General features: G+C 37.9%; 1 protein-coding gene across 1 annotated transcript in view; it reads left to right on the top strand.

The window, feature by feature from the left end:
• Positions 1-27,134, top strand: part of myo15aa (myosin XVAa) — a 50,150-nt gene that overhangs the window by 7,299 nt on the left and 15,717 nt on the right. The window contains exons 8-37 of the mRNA XM_042012419.1: positions 789-879; positions 1,023-1,028; positions 2,204-2,307; positions 2,394-2,457; positions 2,545-2,658; positions 2,749-2,910; positions 4,303-4,416; positions 7,020-7,078; positions 7,675-7,798; positions 8,759-8,854; positions 9,018-9,149; positions 9,253-9,378; positions 9,500-9,577; positions 9,666-9,823; positions 9,969-10,014; positions 10,105-10,229; positions 11,105-11,222; positions 11,370-11,545; positions 12,813-12,897; positions 13,115-13,168; positions 13,305-13,386; positions 13,726-13,856; positions 16,342-16,437; positions 16,729-16,964; positions 20,188-20,378; positions 21,157-21,229; positions 21,360-21,551; positions 21,652-21,764; positions 23,042-23,136; positions 24,477-24,609. Coding sequence (XP_041868353.1) covers positions 789-879; positions 1,023-1,028; positions 2,204-2,307; positions 2,394-2,457; positions 2,545-2,658; positions 2,749-2,910; positions 4,303-4,416; positions 7,020-7,078; positions 7,675-7,798; positions 8,759-8,854; positions 9,018-9,149; positions 9,253-9,378; positions 9,500-9,577; positions 9,666-9,823; positions 9,969-10,014; positions 10,105-10,229; positions 11,105-11,222; positions 11,370-11,545; positions 12,813-12,897; positions 13,115-13,168; positions 13,305-13,386; positions 13,726-13,856; positions 16,342-16,437; positions 16,729-16,964; positions 20,188-20,378; positions 21,157-21,229; positions 21,360-21,551; positions 21,652-21,764; positions 23,042-23,136; positions 24,477-24,609 — 3,374 coding nt within the window. The remainder of the gene's footprint in view (positions 1-788; positions 880-1,022; positions 1,029-2,203; positions 2,308-2,393; positions 2,458-2,544; positions 2,659-2,748; positions 2,911-4,302; positions 4,417-7,019; positions 7,079-7,674; positions 7,799-8,758; positions 8,855-9,017; positions 9,150-9,252; positions 9,379-9,499; positions 9,578-9,665; positions 9,824-9,968; positions 10,015-10,104; positions 10,230-11,104; positions 11,223-11,369; positions 11,546-12,812; positions 12,898-13,114; positions 13,169-13,304; positions 13,387-13,725; positions 13,857-16,341; positions 16,438-16,728; positions 16,965-20,187; positions 20,379-21,156; positions 21,230-21,359; positions 21,552-21,651; positions 21,765-23,041; positions 23,137-24,476; positions 24,610-27,134) is intronic.

Below are 27,134 nucleotides of genomic sequence, written 5' to 3'. Positions count from 1 at the left end.
CAGATGGGGTTTCAGAGGTGCATGTGTTTGAGTGCACGTGTGTGTGTGGACTTGAGGCTTGTGTGAGTGTGTCAGCGAGTGCGTGTTAAGGGCTAACTGAGGTCTGGTGCTCAGTGACCATTAATGGCCCGTTTTTTTTTTGGCCAAGCAGCCTGTGAGCTGAAACCTTACACCAGAATGTGGTAAAGGCACCGTCATTCCCTAAATACGCACAGACACACACAACTCTACTGTCCTTGGCAGAGCTTACACAATGATGGTATTAAGTGCTAAGCTGTTGGCAGCGGTAAAGCCCTGGGCATGTGTGAGAGACTGTTTCAGGTAGTTTAACGCAAAAGAGGAGCTAAGGCCTTTTCTAATGAGAGATTAGCCTGGTCTTACATGACTTAATCAATTACATCAAACACTCAAACAGCACCAGCAGGGAGATTAAATAATGGACTCTCTTAAGGATTAATAAAAGACATCTGTATTTGTACTGAAAGGGATGAAAAGGTTCACACTTAAGTACTTTAAGTTTTTCTGTTCATTCTGTTCATTGTGTTTCCCAGAACAATTATGGCAAGGTCGCTTAAGTCCCTCTTTTTGCTTTATATTAATCAAAGTGTCCCGCAGATATTAAAGCCGCAAAAGCATTTTTGTAGGCCATGAATATTGACACTTTCCAGCCAACTTGCCTCCTTTCAATTTTAGCAGAGCTTAGTGAAAATGACTTGGGAAATGAACAGTTATTTTAATCGTTGGAACCCATGAGCGGTGAATGTTTTACTGATGTTGCTGTGTTTCAGTGGGGAGAGCGGCTCCGGAAAAACAGAAGCCACCAAACTTGTCCTTCGCTACCTTGCAACAATACATCACAAATCGAATCTTGCACAGCAGGTATACACACAGATTCTGATGGACACAAATTGCTGCAACAACATAAAGATAACTACACACACACTCTTATACGATGGATGAGTAATGCCTCCATGTATATTGTTTTCTGTCTCTTTGTCTCTGGTGGCTTACCTTGGGTGCAGATTGAGGTAGTAGAATTCCATGCATGCCTTGAGCTTTACATTGTAAAACTCATCTTTGCTTATGGTTCCTAGAATTGCATCTTTCTGTGTTTTTCTATGGTGTGCTGCTACATTATTCTAAGATTGATTGATGCTTTGCATTTTGAAGTCATTCTGATGGGTCCACATATTGATGTTTTCCTTTCCTTCAATTAGTTAATTAGCATTTTGTGCATGTAGATTGACAGCAACTTTAAAAAGCCCAAGTCAACATAGAGGAACCTGCTCCTGTATTGATTGACTGTGTGCATGATACCAATCTATTGGCTAAATTTAAACACTTCATGCAAAGATAGAATAGCTGCCTCTCAGTCAGCAGTTTTGACCAGTCAGAGCCCAGTTCGTAGTGTTTGCATCTGTGTGCAGCTGGGATTTTATGGACATGTAGTCGTACTACAGTTTGGGACAGCTGTGCCCACCAGCTTGTTAATCGTTCTACAGTTATACAGTTCAGACTGGAAGTTGGCAGCTATGCATCAACATACTGGTTTAAGTTAAGTAACAGCAAAGAAAAGTGTTTGCAGATCACCATTTTGTGTTGAGAGTTTAATACCACAGTTTAACAGCCACTTTTTAGATCAGAGGTTGATCAAGGCACATAGTGAGTTAATACAATCCTATACATATGACCTATACATATACATAGATAATAGTACAGTTGCATGATTACATTTTTGTGATACAGACTTGGCATAAACAGAAACCATGAATTGGTCTTTTAAAGATGTGTGAGAATTTATGGAGTATTTCAGACTGAATGTGACCAGAGATGCTTCAGCAATGTACAATACAGGAAAAATAATGTGGATTTTGACATCTAGGGTATATATATGTATATCTATATATACCTATATTTATAGCTATATATACCTATATTTATAGCTATATATATATATATATATATATATATATATATATATATATATATATATATACTTTTAGAGCTCCAAAAGTAAATGATGATCCTATAAATGAGCATAATATGGACAAATTTTCTTTAATCATTGTTGTGATTGATATAAAAAACAGCCTGCATTGAATATGTGTTGTAAAATTGTTGTCATTGTTAAAGCTGCACATGTTTTATCACTCATCCACCTAAACAAAGTTAATGATTTGCCCTGCATTTGGATGCCTGGTAGATACTTGAGGCAGCTCCTCTACTGGAATCTTTTGGAAATGCCAAAACTGTGAGGAATGATAATTCCAGTCGCTTTGGAAAATACATAGAGGTCTTTCTGGAAGAGTGAGTATGCAGTAATGACCCAACTCTATTTACTTCTTAATGCTACTTTTTTTTTTTACTTTTCATCTGTCTTCTTGTTTATTTAGTGGTGCGATCAGTGGTGCCATAACCTCTCAGTATCTACTGGAAAAGTCCCGTATTGTCTTCCAGGTGAAAGATCCAGAGACATAAATCAAATGATGTATTATATTGTAGTTGTTTGTGTATCTACTCACTGTAGCTTTTTGTCTGCTTTAGGCCAAAGATGAGAGGAACTATCACATCTTCTACGAGATGCTTGCAGGTCTTCCGTCTCAGCAGAAGCAGACTTTCTATCTGCAAGAAGCTGAAACCTACTATTACCTCAACCAGGTAGAACCTGATGTGCTAAAAAAAAAAAGAAAAAACGTCAGGGTCTCCTGAATGTTGTCTTCAGTTCATGCATTTGCTGTCTCCACACAGGGAGGGAACTGTGGGATAACAGGAAAGAACGATGCTGATGACTTCCGACGTCTGTGTTCTGCCATGGAAATCCTTCATTTCACTCCAGAGGACCAGTTGGCCATCTTCAGAGTTCTCTCTTCTATACTGCACCTAGGCAATGTCTACTTTCAGAGACATGAGGTAGTACTTCCTACGCAAAGCAACCTGTTTTGATCCTTATTGTCATTATTTTTACTCCTCTCTGAAAACTCTATAAACACTGAAGTTTTATTTGGCCTTATACTGGAACTTCTTTTTAAATCATAAACACATAAAATCTTAAGTTATATCATAAATTAGTGGTGCATTGATATATACAAATAATGTATATTTGTTATCTATAGATAGATCAAGGAAAAACTAAGTACAGTCTACCTAATAATTTAGCAGCAAATAGAATCTCCTTTAGAAGAAAAACACTGAAGTAATTGTATTTGTATCATGTTATTAGAGTCTCGGGTTATTGTGGAGAAAATTTGGTCTATTCTTTACAACTTTGCTTCAGTTAATTGAGGATTGTGGGTATTTGTTTATGCACAGGTCTCGCTACAGCAGGTTGAGGTCTGGACTTTGACTAGATCACTTTCACACCTTGATTCTATTCTTTCTTTTCAGCTATTCTGTTGTAGAGTTTGCTATGTCTGGTATTATTGTTCTTATTATTGTTCTTCTGTATGGTCCAGTGTCAGTCAAGCTTTAGCTGTCAGACAGCCTCTCACTTGACTTTGGTTCATGGTTGACTCAAGGTCACTGGATGAAGAAACCAGTGTCTATGTGGGAACTCTCCATTCATGGTTGGAAACCTTCACTCTGCTACTCTCTGGAGCAGTCCCCAACTATATGTATATGATAGAAAGAGTCAGCACTTTTCAGATTAGAGCACTGACAGTGGCACACTTAGAGGGAGTGTGGTTAATGTTCAACAAATCATCAACCCTCCACCTACCATGCTTGACAGTTGGTATCAGGTGTTTGTGCAAATGTGCTGTGTTTGGTTTTCACTACATGGATAAACATCTCATATTGGTCTTGGCTGGAAATTCTTCCACAGGTGTTGTGGTTTGGAAGGCAAGACACAGTCTTTTCCTAGTTGAGTTTCTCATGAACGATCACATTTAACATGCTAACTCAAGCTTGTAGTCTGACATAGCTCTTGGATGTTCATTTTATAATTTCATTGAGCATTGCGCCCTTAGATTTGGGTGAACCTCCTGGGAAATTGGCCCACTCCTTGGGGGGTTGGTGGCTGTTGCAACTGTAGAATGGTAGGCTCCAGATTGTTGCAAAGTGGTCCTATAATCCTTTCTAGACTAATGAGGAGCAACAATTAATTAATAAGATTATTCCTTTCGTGACGTTTAACCTGATACTCAAAACCTCAAATATGAAATATTGTATACTTTCTTTTTTACACAAACCAATGTCAGTTACAAATCATAAATAAGCTTTACTTGAACTCCGTTTCTGCCATATTTTCTTGCATACAACAAATAAAATGTGTTTTCTGAATTTTTTGTTGCTGATGTGCTGCAGACTGATGGCCAGGAGGTGGCGTCAGTGGTAAGTGCTCAGGAGATCCGAGTTGTGGCAGAGCTGTTGCAGATCTCACCAGATGGACTACAGAAAGCCATCACCTACAAAGTCACAGTCAGTATCAAACCAATATGTGTGCTGTTTAATCTACACAAGTAAACATTTATTAACCCCTGCTTGAAAATGACATCCTAGTTTCTTCCACTCTTGGACTGGGAGGTTATTTATTATGCTTTCTGTCGTTCTCCTTACATTTTGACTGATCCAGTGCTGACAGCCATGTAACATGGCAGTATGCCAGCCTCTCTGCCTTGCTTACACACGTGTGGTTACATTAAAGGCATTGTATCATCGTATCGCCCACACAAAGGAGACACATGTGTTGCTCCCACACAGAGAGTGAAAGAAGGGCAGACAAGAAAGAAACAAACTGGTGTCACTGATCTACTTACATTCTGTTCTGGTCCTCCTGTATTCCTCTGAGAGGTTTTATATAGGTTTTCTGACCAAGCTGACTATTTCTAAATGCCAGTGGGTTGTTAAATATCAGCTTATGGATCGTCTTTCTTTTAATATGGAAAGATCCATAATATTCCTCATAAAAATATCACATCTGAAGCTTCACACACAGTTTACAGTCTGGATCTAGATGTTATTTTCTCTTAACCACCTTACTTCAAACTTCTAATCTGCATGTATTATTATCTTGTTCACTCTTTCATTCATAATGTTAAGAAAGATAAATCTCAGATCACATCTGCCATCATGTCCAGCACAGTTTCTGTAACTTGTGTGTTTCTGTCTGGTAACACACCATTTTTATGCATCATTGAAAACATATTCTACCAACTACTCATTATGTAACTGCAGAAATATATCTGCCACATCAATATTATCTACATAATGTATATTATCAATACTCTAAACACATATGTACAATACCTAAACAAACATGGGTGCATGCACACAGGCACATATTTATATACATGCAGTACAAAGATATAAAAAGGTGCACATTTAGCTATTATTGAACTTTGTTGTTTTGTATAATGATGCTTCTAGCTCTGAAAGCATCTCCTGACTCCTTGTTGTTACGATTTGTATCAGTGAGTCGTGTGCCTTTCTATAAATAGCCAAACTTATTATGTAACTTCGAGGCTCAGACCTTTCATTTATGTTTGTTGAGATCTGAGTTTTTATGCCTCCAGTTTTTACATAATACAAAATAGGATTCCATCTCTCTTGGTCCAAAGACGGAAAATTATTTCCAGGGATTTGAAGTAGGGATTTATAGTAAGAAGTCCAACTTTCTACATGCTTTGTCCTCCATCAAGTAAGTAAAACAAAGAGATAAAATCTTATATTTAAATTAACTCCTTTGGTGTAGCTTGACAAAAAAATTAGTTCAGTTATATGACAATTAAAAAAAAAAAAAGTAACAGTGAAACCAGGAAGGGAGGGAGGAAATTTGTTTTTTGCTGGATTTTTTTTTTCACAGAAGTAAAATTGATGCATTGCCTTCCTTTACACGAAGCTTCCAAAGGACTTCCGTGGAATTTCAGAAGATGAAACCTCCCAGGTGTTATGGAGCCAAACAGGAATTTTCCAAATGGAAACACAAAAATAAACTATTTATTTCATATATTTGTTTTTAGGACGTCCCTGTAAAACAAACAAGTATTCCAGTTCGTCATCAACAGTATTTTCTTTTTCTTTTGGATTTACATCATAACAATAGGTTTAAATCCTAAAGAAAAAAAAAGAATACGTATTTTCATAGCAGAAAATGTGGCCTGTCCGCTTGTAAATCCAGTTGAAATGGTGATCCCACTCGTCCTGACCGTCTTGTAGTGCTTCTGACAACAAATGATTGTGATGAGAGAGGAAAAAAATGTCCTGAATTGCATTGAAGCTACATTTGTACAAGGCACATGCTCGTATATACAATACCAGATCCTTTTGCATTATTTAATTACTAATTACAAAGGTGAATACGTAACTGGAGAGGAGTCAGTTGAACCTGGTCATTTCTACTAGCTGGAGGTGTGTGCACATTAAGTGTGTGTATGTCTGTGTGTGATAGTCAAGTGCATTTTGGCAAGAGGAGCTCTCAGGTCTCATAACCTTCTTAATCTGATCAAACCTAGTGTCTCAGACGTTAGCATGCTCACAGTTATTAGCTCTACAGAAACAGCATGTCTAAGGCCGATGGGAAATTCTTATGCTTTCCATATGATTCCAGCATTATGATTTGTAAAGATGAAAGTTTAGATGAAACCACCAAGCAATTAATCTTGATGAGGAACACACATATCTGGAAATTCACACTAATTTGATACATCCAGATGTGAAACCATCATTTGGAAAATGCAAGTAATGACAAAACATGATATCATGAGCAAACAACAAATGATACTTAAATAATATTTATTTTACAAGGTACTCATTTACCTTGTACATGAGTACCTTGTAACTCATTACAAGGTAGCATAGTGGGTGGACTATGCTAGCATGCTACTGCTAGCATGGGTGGACTATATGTGTGGTTTGGGTTGGAATGAACATTAAACTTTGAAATAAGAGAATTTCAGAGGTAATATGAAATCAGGTGTGAGCATTTTATTAAGTATATGCTCTGATCCTGAAATATTCCTCCCTTTTCCCCCTGTACCTAAAATGTGCCTCATATATAGTATTTTTCACCATCTTATCTACAGGAGACGATGAGGGACAAAATCTACACCCCTCTGACTGTAGAAAGTGCTGTTGATGCCAGGTAAGAGAAATGATAAGAAACATGAACATCAACATGTAGCATGCAGTACATTTCTGAACGGAGTTTACAAATAAATCAGTTTGCTCTCTTTAACCAATAGTTCAGAAATCATAATCCATTCTAAATAATGACAAATAATTTAAAACTCTCTGTATTAAGGACAGAGGTGTCCTGCTCTGGTCCTTAAGGGCCACAATCCTGCAGGTTGTAGATGTCTCCCTGATCCGACACACCTGATTCACATTAAATGCCTCTCCTCAACAGCTTGTTGTCAAGTTCTACTCAAGCATGTTGACCCATCAATCTGATTCAGGCATGATGTAGCAGAAAACATCCAAAACCTGCAGGACAACAGCCCTCGAAGACCCACTATAGACACCACTCTTCTAAGACCTGTACCTCAATCTGTGATAGATAATAAACATAAGATCATAAACATGTTTTACTTAGTAACTTCAGGTTAGTCCATTCTTGGCTCTACAAAACCTAATCTAGACTAGGTTTAGATGATTTATGAACTAACTCTTTCTTATTCTACTTCCAGTTTGCCCATACAAAAAATTTTCATCTTTCACAAGCAAATCTTTATTTCCCAGAGATGCTGTTGCCAAGATCCTGTACTCGTTAGTGTTCCACTGGTTAACAGAAAGGATCAATGCTCAGGTGTACCCTTGCCAACACACCCTCTCCATCTCCATTCTGGACATTTATGGATTTGAGGTGAATAAGTTTTCTTGTGTGTTTGCCATCCTGTAACAACCCTGTACATATAAGAAAGTAAAAACTAAAAAGAAAAAAGAAAAAGAAACAAAAATTTAGATTTTTATTTCCACCTTGCCGCTGTGTTTTTCTTCCATTTAAACAAAATCGCTTACATTTAAAAACTATCCATAAAATTAACAAGTTAGCAAATTAAAAACAATCACCTGGTTCCCCAAAATCCAACACAAGGCTGAGAAACCACCAGCAGAAGTCGACCAGCTAATGAACAATGTAAAAACTTTATGACAGCTCTGTTTTAAATTATATTGAGACAACAGGGAACACACATCTTTTCACCTTTAACCAGAACCCTTCATAACACCAAGTCTTACAAAGAGCGGTCTGGAGTTTGTAGGTGGTTTCCCTCCTGGACTGTTTTTCAGGAGCAAAACAAAGACTTAGCCCCCAAAATATATAGTAATATGTTCATAAGTGAGAATGTTAAGATCCTGCAGTCAGACTGTCCTGTACTTCTGACTCAGTAATGCAGAGGTACTAGTGGGCAAGTGGTTCAGAAGCGGCTGAATCTTTAGTGGATTGCCTTTTTACGAGCTTCTTTACCCATATTAGTCGACCATGTGCTACAATAAGGTAAAGTTTATCAAGATACAATATTTTTCCTCAACCGATTTGGAAATCACTTCACATTTCCATGAAACATAGCTGCTCATTATTAACTTCAAGCCCCAGAGCGTGTGCCACCCCTCAGATGCCAAAGATAATTCATTTTACTGTGACAATAAAGATCAGCTTATTGCTGGAAAAGACACACCTTATCACCAGCAAGGGAAGTGCATACTCACACAAACAGGACATCCATTCATCTATCCCTTACTTTCTTGAGCAGTGATCAGCTTCACTGCCAGACATAAAGAAAAAACATAAATAATTACTCGCTGTGTTTGTGTGTGGCAACAGGATCTGGCTTTCAACAGCTTTGAGCAGCTTTGCATCAATTATGCAAATGAGTACCTACAATTCTTCTTCAACAGAATCATATTCAGAGCTGAACAGGCAAGTTCAACACACAAAATTACTCACATACATATTCCTCATGACAAATGCGGACATTCGTGGTACCACAACATGATTAATACACATGCAGAATTACCATCAGTGTTTATATAAATGGATTTCATGGAAAAAACACATTGTAATGTATCTGATTCCCATACAGGAGGAGTACAGCAGAGAACAAATCCCATGGCAAGACATCGCATTCAGCGACAACCAACCCTGCATCGACCTCATTGCCGCTAAGCCTCATGGGATACTGAGGATTCTAGATGACCAGAGCTGTTTCCCACAAGTGAGGATTGTTACATATAGAGCTTCAGCAAACTGCAACATCTATCATATACATGGAATAAATTACAATGTTTGTCAATTGAAATGTGCTAATTTGTTGCTAGGCAACAGACCACACTTTTCTCCAAAAGTGTCACTATCACCATGGGAACAATCCAATGTATCAGAAGCCAAAGATGCCTATCCCAGAGTTTACCATCAAGCACTTTGCTGGTCGGGTCACCTACCAGGTATTTATTAGTTATTAGTCGAGTTGTATGAGCATGTTTGATGAGCAGGTATCTCATAATATCAGAGAACAGTTTTAGCTATGAGCATTGTCTCCACTAATATAAGATGTCACTGATGCAGGTTTACAAGTTCCTTGATAAAAACTATGATCAAGTCCGACAGGATGTCCTGGACCTGTTCATCCAGAGTAGAAATAAGGTGAGTGGATCAACACACACAGCAGGAGCCATTGCAGTAAGCTGTGAGATCATCTTGTGTGAAGATGTATGTGAACTTCTGTGTCCAGATGGTGTCAAACCTCTTCGTGGTTCATGCAGAGGTCATAGGTCAGCAGAGAGGGAGTCACATGAGGAAAAGAAGTTCAGTCACCAGAAAGTATCAAGCTTCCACCGTCAGCAGCAAGTTCCAACAGTCCCTGCTGGAGCTGGTGGAGAAGATGGAGAGGTGACGTGAATGTGCTGTATTTACTCATGGGCAGTAACTCGTGGGACACAGAAACTGACAGCAACAAGCGCAATTTCTGTCAATAATAATCAGGTATAAATAAAGCTGACATCTGATAGTTGTGCCCATAATTCTTTTATTTCAGGTGCAACCCCTTTTTTGTTCGCTGCATCAAGCCAAATAATATGAAGGTAGGTCCTCAAACCATTCTGTATTTCTGATTACTTACTGAATATGAATGTGTTGCATGTATGTTTGAGTTCATATTCATCTGGGCTCAGCAACCAGGTGTGTTTGAGGATGACCTGGTCAGCAACCAGTTGCGACACTCTGGGGTCCTGGAGACGATCAGGATCCGTAAAGAGGGCTATCCCGTTAGAATGACATTCTACAATTTCCTCTTCAGGTAATATACAGACTGTTGGATCCCCCCAAAAGTATTTAGGCAATTAAAATAAACCTTTTAGGTTGTCAATACTCCAGTCTTTATTCTCTGCAGATTCTAAATGGGATTATTACTCTGACTGGCCACTCTAGTAATTTGGGATATTTTCTGTTAATGCTCTCTTGATCAGTATAGCTGATGTTTGTTGGCAGAATCTTAATATACATCTTTCTTCTCATGATTGTGTTTACTTTGACAAAGTTGTCGGGCTGAGTGGCTGATAAATTAAAAGCTCAAATGGTGCTCATAGGAATTATTTCTCCTCCTTATATATATATATATATATATATATATATATATATATATATATGTTTTTTTTCTGTTTGTGAGTGGATTCAAAGGGTTCAAGTGCAGTAATGACTATGCTATAGATACTTACTTCAAAATTGTGTACACATGTACTGTCTTCTTCTGTGTGCTTTTAAAAGGTGTTACTTATCCCAAACGGTGCCCTAGCACCTACTAAACAAAGCCTGTACTGCAGTTTCAAATCTGAGAGGGTTCTCACTTCACACACAGAGTTGTTTGTACATTCAGAGACATTGTAGTAAAATGGTGACACAAATATGGCAGTTTCACTTTACATGGGCCCACAGCAAATGGCTCAATCTAAGAGAACAGTTATATAAGTATTTAGATACCAACAGAAACACAGTTTTAATGATATAATACAGTACATTTCTCTGTCATTGTTATATGCTTCACATTTTAGTCATTTAAGGGAATCAAATAAAAATGTGGCATGGCTATTGAAAAGATGAAAAATGACAAGTCTATTTGAGCTAAAAAATCTCTGCATATTTATATATGCATTATAAATGCACATGCATCCTCAGGTATAAGTCTCTCGTGGGAATAAGAGAGCTTCCAGAACCAAATGAAGAGAACTGCATTATATTGCTCAGCAAACTGTGTCCCCTGCGACCGGGTATCTACTATGTTGGTGTCACAAAGGTGAGTTCATGCATCCTAGTAAAATCCAACACCAGAATGTAGTGCCATCACAGTATTGTGTAAGAATCATGATGCTATTTCTGTGACTTTTAAAAAATGGCACATGCATTTTAATGTAACATGCCTGCGTGTGTGTGTGGATGGTAGTTGTTTCTAAAGGAGGATATCTACCAGCTGTTGGAGTGTAAAAGAGAGCGTTCCCGTCAACTTGCGGCTCTCACCTTACAGCGTTACACCCGCATGTTCTTCGTCAGGAAACGATTTGTTGAGTTTCGCTCCAAAATCGTCAGATTTGAGGCGCATTGCCGCGGCTTCCTCGTGAGGTGAGCATTCAAATAAAGGTCTTAAAGCCTTTCTAAACATTACAAAAGTCATTATAAAAGTGAAGTTAAGTCTCAACAAAATCACTATGAATAGTTAAGAATAAAGTTTTGATACAAACCTCTGAATTCAGAAGTACTGTAATGTCTGGCTAATTTATTAGGTACACCTTGTTTGTACACATATCTAAACAGCCAGTCACATGTCAGCATCTCAGTGCATTTACGCATGTAGACTTGTAGACATGATCAAGATGACTTGTTGAAATTCAGACAAAATTAAGCAACTTAAAATGTTGCATGGTTGTTGAGACCAGACGGGCTGGTCTGAGTATTCAGAAACTATTGATCGACTGGGATTTTTTCATTCGCAATTACAGAGAATAATCTGAAAAGAGAAAATATCCACTGAGCAGCAGTGAACTGTGGACAGACTAGGTGGAGATGATAGAAAGGCAACATGAACTCAAAAGACCACTGGTTATAACCAAGGTATGCAGAATACCAGCTCTGAACACACCTACCTTGAAGCAGATGGGCTACAGCAGCAGAAGATCACACCTGGTGCCACTTCTGTCAGTTAAAAACAGGAAATTGAGGCTAGAATTCACACATACTCACCAAAATTGGTCTGATGAGTTTCCATTTCAGGTGCAACATTTAGATGGTAGAGTTAGAATTTTCTTTAAATAACTTCGTAGCCTAGTCTCAACAGTTCAGGCTGGGGGCAGTGGTGTAATGGTGTGGGGATACGTGGACACACAGGCCCCTTAGTACCAAATGAACATGGTTTAAACACTGCAGCTTATCTGAGTGTTGTTGCTGACCATGTCTATCCCTTTATGACCACAGTGTACCATGTTTTGATGGTTACTTCCTTTAGGAATAATGCGCCATGTCACAAAGCTCAAATCATCTCAAACTGGTTTATTGAACACAACAATTAGTTCACTGTACTGCAGTGGCTTCCATAGTCACCAGATCCATTAGAGCACTTTTGGGATGTGGTGAAGCTGGAGATTCTCAACATGGATGTTCAGCCGACAAGTCTGCAGCAACTGTGTGATGCTATCATGTCAATATAGAGAAAATCTCTGAGGAATGTTTCCATTTCTTGTTTAATCTATACCATGAAGAATTAAGATAGTTCTGAAGCAAGAGGGATTCTAGTACTAGCAAGGTGTATCTTATTAAGTGACCAGTGAGTGTACTTGTCGGACAATCAGATTAAAAATTGTAATGAAACTTAAATTCTCATTCTGTCTTCCAGGAAGCGTTATGTGAAAATGAGGGCAAGTCTGGTCCGCTTCCGCTCTCTCGTCCATATGTACATCAACCGCAAGCAATACATCAAGGTTACACAAAGCTTTCCTTTAAAACAAACTTTCATTCTTTTCATTATTTTGTTTTCATGGAAAATCTAAGAAAGCACCCAACGGCAACACAAACAGCTTTTCCCCAGTTTTTTGTTGCATTTCACTTTTTTAAAACTTTTTTTATGGAGTGTTTTTTTTTGGAAAAAAAAAGAAAAAAAAAAAAGAAAAACACCAAATGTCTGATTTCTGTTTGCAGATAAGGTTTGCACTTAAGAGGAAAGCTGAAGAGGAGAGGAGGAGAAGAGAGATGGTAAGATGACTTATTTTCTCATGAGGCTTCGTTTCTACAGTGGAGGTTTACAGATGTTCACTAGATCATCACCAGTGTGTAGCTTTGCAATGTGAAATTTGTCTTTTTTTTTAACGAAAATCCGTAACTCTTTCAGGAGCTGTCGAGGAGGGAGGTGGTTAATGTCACACACCTGGTGATCCCTGTAGAACTGGGGGCTCTACTGCAGGCAGCAGGAGGTGTGTAGATGTCCATACACATCAGTATTTATCACATGGTGTACTTAGATATAATTCATAGACTAAATGTCAGAGAGCACTCTGTTTGGCTCTTTCAGTGTGTCTCATCCCTTCTGAAACTAATCTGGCCTGACAGTACAGAGCATTAGTTAATAAATAAATCAAATTGTGAAAAATAAGGACTTTAATGGGATTTTTAAAATGAGCCAGAATGAGCTTGTTATGTTTTTTATAAAATAAATTTAAAAAAAAAAGCTGACTTCATCATTTCTAAAGGACTCCATGTTCCTGTATGTATCCTTGCTGACTTGTGTTTCACCCTTGGCTGTCTCTCCTCAGTCAAGCGGGAGCTGCATTCAGATTGTCTGGCTCTGCTTCAGGCTCCTCACATCCAGGAAGAGGGTCAGCTCACTCTGCCTCTGGACATCAACAACTACCCTTTTTATCGTTATGTACAGATCCACTTCAGGGTGAGATGTGCATCAACATTCCCAACATGCTTTTATGCATTTGTATAATCACTCAACCTTTAAGGGAAAAAAAACATGGCTGATTAGCAGAAAACACAGACTCAGTAACATGGTTGTTATTTGAAACAAGGATTTAAAGACTGCACTTCTCCATTAAGATAATTTAACATGGGGTGTGGGGAAAAGATTTTGGTTGTTCCCAGACTCTGGACTTTATTAAGGAAGTGTATGAAGCAACAGTGATATTGGCCACTTTTTTGTGGAATTCCTGTTTGAAACATTTGTATTTAGTGGTTGCAATCTTAAATTTTCTTCCAGGCAAGAGAAAATTAGAAAGTTAAAGTAACTTTACAGTAGCTTTACAACACCATATCACACAGCCCAAGAGGATATTATTGGAGGAAGCGATGACAAGAACAAGAAAGGAGAGGATTTCAAGATAATCCTTTCCTTATGCAGTGCCAAAGTGCAAAAATCTACCAAAGTGAGGCTTTAAATTTTCTGCTAAAGCTAGCAATTGTTAAACATTTAACACTTTGGTTAGCATTAAGAATTTTGTCCGTCTCATCCAAATCAAATCAAATTTTATTTATAAGATACCTTTCCTACAAAAGACAGCAGCACAAAATGCTTTCCATAATATACTATCCACCCCTGATGACCTGGTTTCTCACTACAATGAGAAGTCTCTGCTGGATCCTGAACTTTCTAGCTCTCCTTAAAACCACATGTCTGCACCCTGGTTTACACCTGAACTAAGGCATTTGAAAGCAAATGGTCAACAACTTGAATGTTTCTATCAGAAAACTGGTTTTGCTGTTCATAAAGAGATATTCAGTAACCACATTTTATATATTCAAAGATTGTATCGCTAAAACCAAATCCATTTACTATTCTAGTATCATATGTTCAAATGAAGGAAACTTCAAGTAACTTTTTTACAGATTAACACTCTTAACAAACTCCCAGACACTCTACCTCCTCACATGTACTCAGCTGCCTTTTGTAGGTCATTAATATCATTTGTCAATCACAAAATAAGCAAAATCCATCAGGATCTTGGTTCAAACTCTACCATATGCACTTTTTCTAACACTTCACTGCCCTCACAGAGGTTTCTCTGCTCTTTAACTCCCCGCTGTCACAGACATTTCCGACCTCGTCGCAAATTAAAAACTCTTTTTGGTTAAAGCTTGCCTTCCCTCTCTGCTTCCCCTTATCTCAGCCATCATCCACTCTTCACTTTCCACTGGAATTGTTCATTCACCTTCTCCATCACCCCAGCATTGAAAAAAAACTGGTGCCGATCCAAATAACTTTAATAACCTTTGCCCAATTTCCATTTTTTTTCACAATTTTTTTCTAAATATTTTAAAACAAAGTTGCAACCAAAATTAATTCCTACTTGATTAAAAACTATTTGTATGAACAATTCCAGTCTGGGTTTCTTTCTTTCCTGAGCTGAAACAGCCCTTTTAAAAATGACTAATGATCTCCTCATGCAAGCCGATTCTGGTCTTCTCACCATCTTCATCCTGCTTGATCTGAGTATGGCCTTTCATACCATATCTCACACTGTGCTACTCAATAGATTAATTTCTATTGGTTTCTCCCAGACCCCTCTAGACTGGTTTAAATCATACCTCTCTGGCTGGACTTAGTTCATCCAACTTAAATTATTTACCTCCCAGCTCTCCCCTGTGTTACAGCCTGGCTCAATGGCTACAACAAAGACAGAGGCAGGCACAGGGTGTTTCTTTACCAAAATATAATTTATTAAAGAGAAACCAAGTAAAACATGTGAAGGTCTAAATCAGTGATGTATGTGGTGCATGGATGTATGGAAATGTGTGTGAAAACATAAACCAAACCAAAAGAACAAAGCAAAACATGCCACACCCAGACAAAGCCTAGACCTGGGAGACATACTGGGCCTAGATGTGGCTGGTGTCACCAATCACCAGATGGCAACTGCAACACAAACTAAAAAGCAGTAGTGGGGCCATCACAACAGTTACCACTGATGTGCCTCAAGAATCTGTCATGAGGCTCCTTCTTTTCATTATCTTTTTCATTATCTACCTTCTTCCCGTTGGTAATGCTTCCAGAAAAACAACATACATTCTCACTGCTATGCAGATGACACCCAGCTTTCCAGCAAACCCAGGTCCACCCTCCCACCTTTCCCCCTTGTCTCAGCTAACTTAATTCATGGTGTTTTTCTAATTTCCTTTAACTTAATAGTGATAAAACAAAATTTCTTTAAGTTGGTACCAAAGCCATACTATTCAAATCTGAGTTTTATCCAAGTTGACAACTTCTTTGTTTGTCACCAGCAACACACTGATCATTATACGATTGTTTACTGCATGAATGTGGAAATGATATTATAACAGTGCCCAAAACCTGTTGCTGTTTGGGGCACCACATAATTCTAAATCTAGATAAAAACTGAACTGATACTATAAATATTTTGTTGCTGCAGGAACCAAAGTTTGGGTTGTTGATGGCCCCTTTGGAGTCACCTTTGACCCGGTTGGAGGAGGACCTGCACAAGGAGGCTGTGGACCTATTTAACATGGTGGACTGACCTCTCATCTTATTTTGTCCTCTTTGAACCATTCTTAACCATGAATCAGTCAGTGCTGCTATGTGTTACAAATCATGGAATTTTGTCCTTTAGAATATCAGAGTTAAGTATGGATTGATAATCTTTGCTGCTGTTGCTTGTCCTTTGTAATTTATTGACAGCAAAGACACAACTACCAAAGCTCTGAATCAATTAAACACCCATATTACACAATCTAACCAGACTTAGTTGTTCAAATGAATGATATATATTTTTTTATATTTTTTATTCTGTCTTCTACAGGTGTTACGATTTATGGGGGACCCTCACTTGAATGGAGCACAAGAAAACATGTTTGGGAATTACATCATCCAAAAGGGTTTGTCATCTCCAGGGTTACGAGATGAGATCCTGGCTCAGGTTGTCAATCAGGTGTGGAGGAACACGAACACTGAGAACTCAGAGAGAGGCTGGCTGCTGCTGATGGCATGTGTTTCCTGCTTTGCACCATCACCCAAAATGGATAAACATCTGCTGAAGTGAGAAATAATTTATATATATTTAAATATGTATATTATAATATGTTTATTTTAGTGCTGGGCAACGATTAAAATTTTTAATCGCATTGTTACGCGCAAAATGTCTCTTTCCTTTAAAAAAAGGCCTACAGCTATAAAAAGAAATTGCAGTAAGTTTTGGTTTACAAACACGACATCAGGGGTCTCCAACCTGCAACTCTGGAGCTGCAAGTGTGTCTCTGGACCTTCCACTATGCCTCTAAATACGTGGCTAAAATATTTTTTTTAAATCTATCTTTCTTGTCATTAGGTTGGAAACCATGGACTTTTTTTTCCTTTTCCTTTCTTTTACATCATTTTCCACAAATATCTACATTCCTTAGCAGAAAGTCTGTCTATCCTCTTTTTTTATGAAGGTTTTATGTTTTTCTTTATTTTAAAACCTTAAAAATGGAAATAAAAATGTGGTTCTTCAAAAGTAACAAACATCCGTGTGGTATCCACAGAAAGTCCAGAATCTCAGCTACCAGCTCAGTAAAACCATTTCTATCACCAACAAACACAGTTAAGACAACAAATTATTTAAAGAGCAGCTACACAAAGTCCGAAAAATATGCAAACACAAATTATGTCTCCCCGTGTCCACCCCACGGCATGAACACGAACAAACGACTCCTCTACTGAAAGCTCACATCTCACAGATTCCACAGCTGGAAGTTTCATCTCGATATGACCAAGATTCACTGAACCAGAGGCAGAAGAAGACCCGATTTATGCTGCACGTTTGTAAAAGTTAGAAAGCATGTCTTACCTTTGCTGTCTTGCATAAATTAAAACCGCATTTATTAAAAAAAATAATGAAAAAGTTTCCCGTCCAAAAGTTACGATGTTCTGTCCATCTGCATGTATTTTGACAAAGAGAAATGTCGGTTCTTTTTTTCTTCTACCTGTTCCAGACAGAAAACATCTCTTTATTTTAATAAACCCGCTCTCTCCCGATCACGTCAGACATACCGCTGCAGCAGGGATATGGCTGGCCAGACATGCCACAATTACACCACTAATCTGTCATGTTTCACCCAAAGAACAGCGAAAAAAACGTCGTTTTGTCAGTAAACACTGCGTTTTTTTTTCGCCGTAATAAAAAGCCGCGCCGTTAAATAGGTCTGGCCTGCCATAAAAGCCAGCGGCCAGCAAAAAAAAAAAAAAAAAAAAAGAAAAATTAACGCGCGATTAAAAAAATTAACGGCGTTAATTAAGCGTTGCGTTAATTAAGCGTTGCGTTAATTAAGCGTTGCGTTAATTAAGCGTTGCGTTAACGCGCGATTAACGCATTAATGTGCCCAGCACTAGTTTATTTACATCATTCATGATTGATACAGATTTAAAAAAAGGGTCATGTTTTGAGTAGTCAGTAAAAAGAATATGTACATTCACCCTCACAAAGGGATATTTAGTTGTTTTTCTTTTTGGCTTGATTATGAAAAAGGAGACATGGAAACTGAATTTTCACTGTTGCAGACAACTTTAACCTGTGAAACTTATAATGCACATGCATTATATTGAGGCTTTCTGCAACAGTTCACTTTGATCTCAAACAAATTTTTAACAGCAAAAAATTTTTCTCAACCTAAAATTGTCCATTTTTCACCAGTTATGCTCAGTAATTCAAGCAATAATTGAACAGCTGTTGTGCAACACTAATGTCTTTTAGTTGAGAAAGTACTATAGTAGCAAAGAAAACAGCCAACTGATGTCACAGTGAAGTGGCAGGAAAAAATAGACCATTTCTTAGAACTACTAAAAGTTTATTACAAATTAAGTGTTTCAAATTATAAAAATTTGCTCTTTTTACATCTGTGGATTTCGGTGGTTGGGAGGGCACAAACCAACTCAATTAGTCTAAGATGTTTGTCAGGTTGAGGTCATTTAAGTCTTTCAAGGTGAGCAATAAGACTTGTTAAATCAATATAACATCTAATTAGAAGTCAGTGAAGGGAAGCAAGCACAAGGGTGTTGCACTCACTTTACACTGGTAATGATTCTTGATGCATCTTTTTGAATTAATTGGAGGGTGACAGAGGGAGCTTTGACTGGTATCAAAACACAAAAAAGTACAGTAATCAAGAATAGACAAAAGCATGCAGTCAGGAGTTGAAAGAAATGTCCTGATTTTTAGTATTTCTCTAAAGGTGGAAAAACAAGACTGAGCATCAAAAACTAAGTTTCACATAGTACTCCTAGATTTCTAGCTGTTTGGGAGATATTATCTTGAACCTATAAAACTGATGACATTTAAGGGGACCAAATAGAATGACTTCTTAGTTTTGTTATTGAATAGCGGCCATGTTAGAAAGACAAGCTATGAGACTCATAAGGTTGCTAGGATCTTTTGGCTTTAGATGCATGGACAACTGAGTGTCATCAGCATAAAAAAATCTAATATATATTATAGTTATGAATAAGATGGCCAAACAGTTTACTTCAAAAACGAGCACTGAGAATAACTGAGATGGTGGGTATAGCTTAAGGTAAAATTTTAATTTAAAACACCTTAGTGCTTACACAACATTAAAAACTTTTTGTGTTTCTTTATGTGGAGTTAAGTTGTGGAATAGATTGAGTGACAGCCCAAACATGAACCAGTTCAAGTAGCGAAACAAACAGTTTGTTTTCACACGGTATGGGGAAGAAGGGTGTAGACAGTTATTGGGGGTTTACAGTTATTGCTATACAGTATGTCAATGTTTTTGTTTTATGTATATTATGTAAATATTATCATTAGCTGTATCTGTGAACATGTTAAACAGGAAGTGAACTGGTCTAACAGCAGACTTTTGATGTAAAATGGAATAAGGGGTAGGATTAAATAAGCTCATGCTTCTTCTTACTCCTTTTAAAATGCATTTGTTTGCAATGTTCTGTGTAATATGTAATAATTCTATGTAACTTGCTAATATGTTCAAAATAAACATTTATTCATTACTTCATTCATACAGTAAATTAGCTGGTGCCTCACACTCTTAGTTGTGAGCAATTAGCCAACTGATGACATCAAAGTGGGCCCTTTAAAAAGAGAGGGCCTTGAAAGGTCTAAAACATGCATGCTGCACATGAGAAACATTCTTTAAGCATTAAAACATGTGCATTTATTCTAGTAGATTCCAAAATTAACAAACATGACTATGTAAGAGTATCATATGAGCTCTTTAAAGCAGAACCTGATTTGACCACTGCTTTCCAGGTTTGTGTCAGACCACTCCCCTGCAGGTTGTCAGGCGTTGCTGCAACACAGACTCATCCAAGCCAGTCAGAAGATGCAGCTAAGCCTAGGCTCCACACTTGAAACTGCACGAACCTACCCACTGTCACTGCTGGAGTGGACAGCCAATAGGAAGAAGGCCAACATGGTCTTGCACGTGCACTGTTTTGATGGTGAGATGCATTTTGTGTGTATTTACATTGTGCAGTTTAAAACACTGTTGCAATTAAATTCAGGTTAGTGACTGTAAAAACACAATTTCATCACACTTATGCCCAAGTTGATATTGTTTGATGAATTTTTGATCTTGTATTTAAACAAAATGACTTACAAAAAATCTCAAAAAAAAAAAAAAAAAAAAATTGCACTGCCTCTAGCACTACACAACAGCACCTGCGTTTAACTGGATTCACAGCGGTCTGACAACCACTTAATTATGATGTCCCATCTTGTTTGAATTTATGCTTGTGTTGTTCTTACTCTCAAATGTAAGTCGCTTTGGATAAAAGCGTCTGCTAAATGACTGTAGAATACAATAGAATAGAATTGAATAGAATAGAACATTCAAAATTTTAATGCCTACACATGTATGTGTGTATACATTTATATTTATACAAGATAGATGTGTATTATAGCTTCTGTTTTATACGTCTGTTTTTTAAAACATAAAAGAATTCCTAAAAGCTGATTGGATATCATACACCATGATATTCACTTACTTTTTGAATGGGCACACACCTTAAAGTGAGTGGGATCAATTACAGCCTCTTATCATTGATTATTCATTGCCAGTCAGGATCAGGTAATAGCACCTAAGCTCTATGGTCTCTGAATTGTGCACTTTAGATACAGTTTGCTTGTAATCTCTAAACAATTTGTGTAATTCCAAAACTACAATGGAATTAAATAATTGGGGATATTGCTTTTGCATTCAATAATCTTTCTCTGCAGGAGGGTCATTCCTCTGTCCGGTTCATTCATGGACCAGTGGAGAAGATTTAGCCGGACATATTCTTCGTCACAGGTGCTAATATTGTGCACTGAATGTTCACTTAGTGTATACTGAACTGTCAGGTGGTTGTATATCTTTTTGTCAATGCATGTCATTAATGACTTTATGATGATATTTGAATATCTCAATTGTGGTCTTGCAGAGGAGTGTCAGATGGGTGCAGGGGGTGTTCAATTTTGATGAAGGAGCATGGCCAGTGGGTGGAGTTAGCAGGACACGACTATGTGATGGACTTGATTGCGGACCTAGAGCTCCCTTTGGACTTCCCGAAGCAGAAGAGTTACTTCATCGTTAGCACTGACAACCCGTCTAAAGTCAGAGCTAATACCAGCCTGTCAGTGTGTAAAATATAAATATACACACTCTGCCATTAAATACAGAGCATTAAACCAAAGAGAATATTTAACAAATTACCTTGTTCACTATTTTTTCAGTACTTTGTTTGGTGGTGGCTTTGAGTCAGATGAGGAGCTTCCTTCATCCTTTCCTCTAAAGAGCAGCAGAACTACCTACAGCCTGCCTGATTCTGATGGTTACTTCAGCCATGGTACAGAAAAGCACACAAATACACAAAGGAGGCCTTTAACCTTTAGAAGTTACCCTAGGATTGTGACCTCAGACTTTTATACATTGTGTTCTTGGACTGATCTTCGTTGGTTAAACACCTAGTGGGCAGAAGGAGGCTTTGAATTTCCCCCATTTATGAACCGTCAAATCTAAATGTGGATGAAAACAGTTTACAGCCTCAGTGAGCATAAACAACTCTTTTTCTGTGAAATTTTAAGACATAATACATGTGTTCTTATACTCTCAACCAACTGGTTTGGTGGAGTGCCAGGTCTGACTTGAGACAGATACATTTTTGAGGTTCAAGGCTGGATTGATGTGCCTTTGCTGTGCATTGGTGTCCTGAATGCATATACAGAGGAAGAATTGGAATTGAAGTTAATACGGCCTTGTTACACTCTGAGCTGGGAACCAGGTTAATTGCAAAGCCACACTGTGTGTGTAAGGTCAAGTCGGCATGGCGAAATGCACTCCTCTTACATAAGATCCTGGTACCACTTAGCTTAAGCACACACTAATGTGGCACTGAGCTTCCTCTGTCTGTTCTGTTTGAAATACCAAAGACTAATAGCTTACGGAGGACATCCTTTGGACTGATATGGCAAACATGGTTAGAGTACAGAGCTGCAGCAAACAGGTGTAGGGAGGAGGTCAAAATACTTATGATATTCATAGAACCTCAAATAATGTCACATGAAAACCATTTTAAAGCCTAAAATCAGCAGCATTTCATGGAAAAACATCTAAACATTTTAACCTAACAAACAGATTATGTCTTAGAGATTTAATTAATGCTTGTAGAATGACTTTATTTTACTTTTGTATTTACTTTTGAACTTATACACACATACACACACACACATATGTGTGTGTGTGAGTGTGTGTGTGTGTGAAATTCAGATTTCTTTTAAACTCTTAAAAAGTCATCAGGGTTAAAACACTAAAACGGTTTTATGAGATTTAAATAGTTTAGTGAAGTGAAGTTGCTGAAATTTAAAGAGAGAGAGAGAAAAAATGCTGGAACATTTTGCACAGAGGGAACTGGTATTAAAACCGTAAAAGAGACAACAAAACTTTCTAAGAGACTACTGAAATAGTTTGCTGGAGGTCTTGACGCTAAAAGAGGTGTTCAATATAATGACTGTGCAGCTGAATAATTTTACAAGGGTATTTTTTGGAGAAATCTTTATTTATCTTAATGGTCTGATTATTAAGTGTGAAGTAGATATTTAGAGCATCTGTGCTGTCTGTTTCCAGCAGAGTCAGATGGGTTCAGTGATGGTCAAACTCAGAGAGGAATGGACCGCTACCTGGACAGCCTGTTTGACCCTGTGCTGTCAGACAATGGAGTAGTGAGTGCTCACACTGATTTCCTACAAACAACACTGTTTACAATGTGAATTTACTTTGCTTTGGAAACACTCATACTTTCATTTTCTCAATGCCCTGAAGTCTTTGCACTATACCTCAGTTTTCTGCATGTAGTACATTCTGTATATGGATGTGAGTATACAGCATGGAGGGGATACAGCAGCACCTTAGTGTCCAATGTTGTATAAACTCCCCAGGAGGGAGTTTAAAGGCCTTGAAATATGGCCGCCTACTGCTCTGCATCTATTACAGCAGCACAGCTTTGAAGTAAAATAGTCAAAGTCTTTAACAGACCTGCCAAAAAATTTTTTTACCAAGTGAAAACATTTGGTGCATCATAACATTCAAATTTTTCTTTTCCAGATCTATTGTGAATCTTCGCAAATAATTCCCAACTTGTTTGGAAATGAGGCTGTAGTTCTAGTTCTGAATTGCATAAAAACTGTCATGTCATGCTCATTCTGTCTCCTCTGCCATCTGAGGGTGAATGGCACTGAGTGGTGATGGATGAGTGGAACATGTGATCCACCGCTTCTGTTCGTGTATGAATGGAGCAAACAAGTGGGATGATTAGGTTACTGAATGACCTACCGTATTTAACTGTAGTAGCAAGCAGGACATGTAAACTGCCCTTCAGATGATTCTGTGCTTTTAATAGCTTTACATTATCTTCATATGCAATACAAGAAGTGACAGAAGGACCTATTATAGTAGGTAAATGCGGAGAATTTCCTACTTAAGAGCTTTGACCGGGATATTGAGAAAGACACAAAATTGCAACTGACTGATGTAAAGTTTTTCCTCAACACACTAGGTTTTAACATCATGAAATATAAGTTATATTTTGCAGCCATAATTAATTTTATTTCCTCCAGACAAAACAGAGTTTTCAGTTTATGACCCCTTACTTGTATAACTATCTTAAAGAACAAGTAATGCTGCAAACTGAAAAAGCATAATTATTTAAATAAAACAATATGATTTATTGATCTTGGGACAATGGACTTTTTTGTTATGGATTTGGTGGCAGACACAATCCTTTTGGGTGTTTACAAGTTTGTGACAGCTGTATTTATGTAGGATGGAGCATCTAATACAACATGTACGGTACATCCTGGAGAGTATTCAGTTCCTGCAGCTCTACTGGCTCCCCTCAGAGAGGGTCTGAACCAGCCATCATCTCCCATGTTCTTTTAGTCTCCGTTCCTCCAGTACACACTTTTTATTCCCTTTTCATGTCTTATAAACTCCAGTTTCCCCATCTACAAGCATTTTTTTCCTTTTGCTGAACCTTGGCTGCCTGGTTCTTTCGTCTTTCCAGGACATGGAAAAGACTGGAGGTTTGACAGCAAGGATGAAGGGTGGAGGAGGTATAGGTGTCACAGGAGGACAAGGAGACAGGGAGAGTCACGCACCCCACAGCAGGCCTTATCCACCAGGAATACGTCCAGGAGGTACATTTTTGAAGTTCTGAGTGTGTGTTTCCTGTCTTTACACCTGTTATATGTAAATATTATTATATTTTTCTTTTATTTAGATTTTTATTTTTCATTTTCACATGTTCACTCATTTTCATCTCTCGTTTTGTCCCATGTCCATCCCTCTCTCTGACTCCATCTCTCTGTTGGCATCAATTATTCATCTTGATCTAAGTGGGCCCTAAATAGTTGGCTGAAGTCTTGGTTTGATTAATAGTTTAGTCTTTTTTCTCACATCTGCTGAATGCTGGAAATACTACAAAGCTGAAAAAGATGGGTAATTGTGTTTTAACCCCACTCGGTTGGGTAAATAATAAAAAGAAATAATTTAGCATATAAGCCCTGGTATTAGACTAGAAAGTAAAAGATTATAGAGACCATTAGAGATATGATTGTTACTATGACGAAAGTATTTCCGTACTGCTAGCTCAATTACAGTGAACAGAGCTGTAGTTTTAACCCATGGCATGTTTTACCATGTTTCCTGGCTCATAGTGTCAAAACTATGCATTATCATAAATGTCACCTCAAGCTTAATTGCAGGGTAGAAACTATATGGCTACATACCTTGTTAGCTGTGACAAATTGATGAAATATGACGTTAGCTTGGTGATAGCTGCAGCTAGCAGCTGTTCCCCTAGCAAAATGAGCTGCCGCAAGGTTGCAAGCTGCCAAAATTAGGCCCTGTAGAATGAACAGACCTGTGCTAACTAATATTCACGTGGACAGAGCTGAGTGAGTGGCTGATAGTAGCTGGGAACTTGCCTTATTGAATACCACTAGCTGCCATTGGCTGGTGAAGTGGACTCTAGCTACTTTTAGCACCCAGCTAACTTCTTCTCATCACTTGAATCATTTTACATTTTATGCTAAGTGTTGATTTTGGTAGTGAAAGATAGCTAAAGGAGCTAACAGTAATTTATTTTGTTACATGTCCATAATGCACAATCGAAAGAATCTATTTGTTGCTTCTGCAACCACTCAGAAACATGGAGTTGCTCACACAAGCAACCATAGTTTGCTCTTTCCAGAGATTCAGCTGTAATCTTTGTGGTGGTTCATTGTTCTGGTCATGTTCTAAATCTAATTCTGGCTGGATTTGAGGGGACATGTACGAAAACATAGTGTTTTTGTCAAAAGTATCCCTTTGTTTACAAGCTATAGAAACTTCTCCCTCTCCCCTGGCAAACTTCTAGAAATTTGACAAATCAGGGGACACTTCATCAAAATTCTTTCATTTTCAGGAGGACATCTCTAGGTGAAAAATCTATCTGAAATAATTACAACCCATTTTGATTAGTGATTGGTGTAAAGCTAATGTAGAGTTACCCAAAATAAAGAATTAAAGGAGTGGAAATGATCCTGCTGCTTTGCTTTAAAGTTAAGGTGTACAGTTTGCCAGCCTTGTTTAGAGGCTATTAGCAGCCTGGCTTCATAAATAATGCATAAATGGCCATTTACTGTAACCACAGATGTCTCCTTTACTTTCTATTAACATGAGACACTAACTTTGCGGAGTATATTATTATTTTTTATCAGTTATGTGGTTGCTCTTTTCTTCTTGTCTATGAGGTTATGCATGCTGCTTTGTTGCTAAAGAGAGCATCTATATTTACCTTAGATCTCACTGCCCCAAACTGATCTCTTTCCAGACTTCTGGATATTTTAACTTTTTCTTTACAGTTTTCTTTCTTCACTTTTCTGTCTTTTGTTGATTAAAAGAATTCTTAACTATAAAGGAAATTAAGGAAAATGTAAATATTTGGTGACCAATGTGTGGACAAAACCTAACTTTTTTATTTATTTTCTTTACCTTTATTTAACCAAGTAGGTCAGCTGAGAACCAGTTCTCATTTGCAATGAAGAGCTTCTCTTAATATTAGTTTTTTAAATACTTGCATAGATATTTCAGTCTACACATTATGGACTGCTATATACGTACATTTAGCATGACTAATAGCCACTCTGAAAGCATTTTCTTTTTCCAAAACCAGTTTTAAAAAATAAATAATTTATAAACATATCATCCAAATATCTATCTGTTATATCTGAAAATGCTAAAAGCATCTTTGACATCTCACTATGACTGAATATATGATATGATATAATGCAATTTATATTAATTTAAAACATCAGTAGAGCACCACAGGTAACACTATTCTTCAATCTAACCATATTCCCTGCCTACTACTCCTCAAGCTGTGCCAGTGCTGCCGGTAGCAGGAGGAATGATGCCCCCCATCCCTGCCATGCCAATCCCCTCCCACCACCATCATCACGAACAATACCAACAAGAACAGCAAGAACAATCACAACAACAGTACCACCAATACAACCAGCCCCAACAGCCTTACCCCCTCCAGACTTCCTCTACAACCCCGCCTGCCACTCGTGTAGCACCCACCCCATTACCCTCTCGCACCCCTGATGCCATGACCACAGCTTCCTCTGCTGCTGACAGAGGCACTGATGTAGCATCTCATGTCAGTGTCCCGGGTCTG

This window comes from Melanotaenia boesemani, chromosome 2 (genome assembly GCF_017639745.1).
Source record: "Melanotaenia boesemani isolate fMelBoe1 chromosome 2, fMelBoe1.pri, whole genome shotgun sequence".
Classification (NCBI taxonomy): domain Eukaryota; kingdom Metazoa; phylum Chordata; class Actinopteri; order Atheriniformes; family Melanotaeniidae; genus Melanotaenia; species Melanotaenia boesemani.
This window is presented reverse-complemented; position numbering and strand designations above follow the sequence as displayed.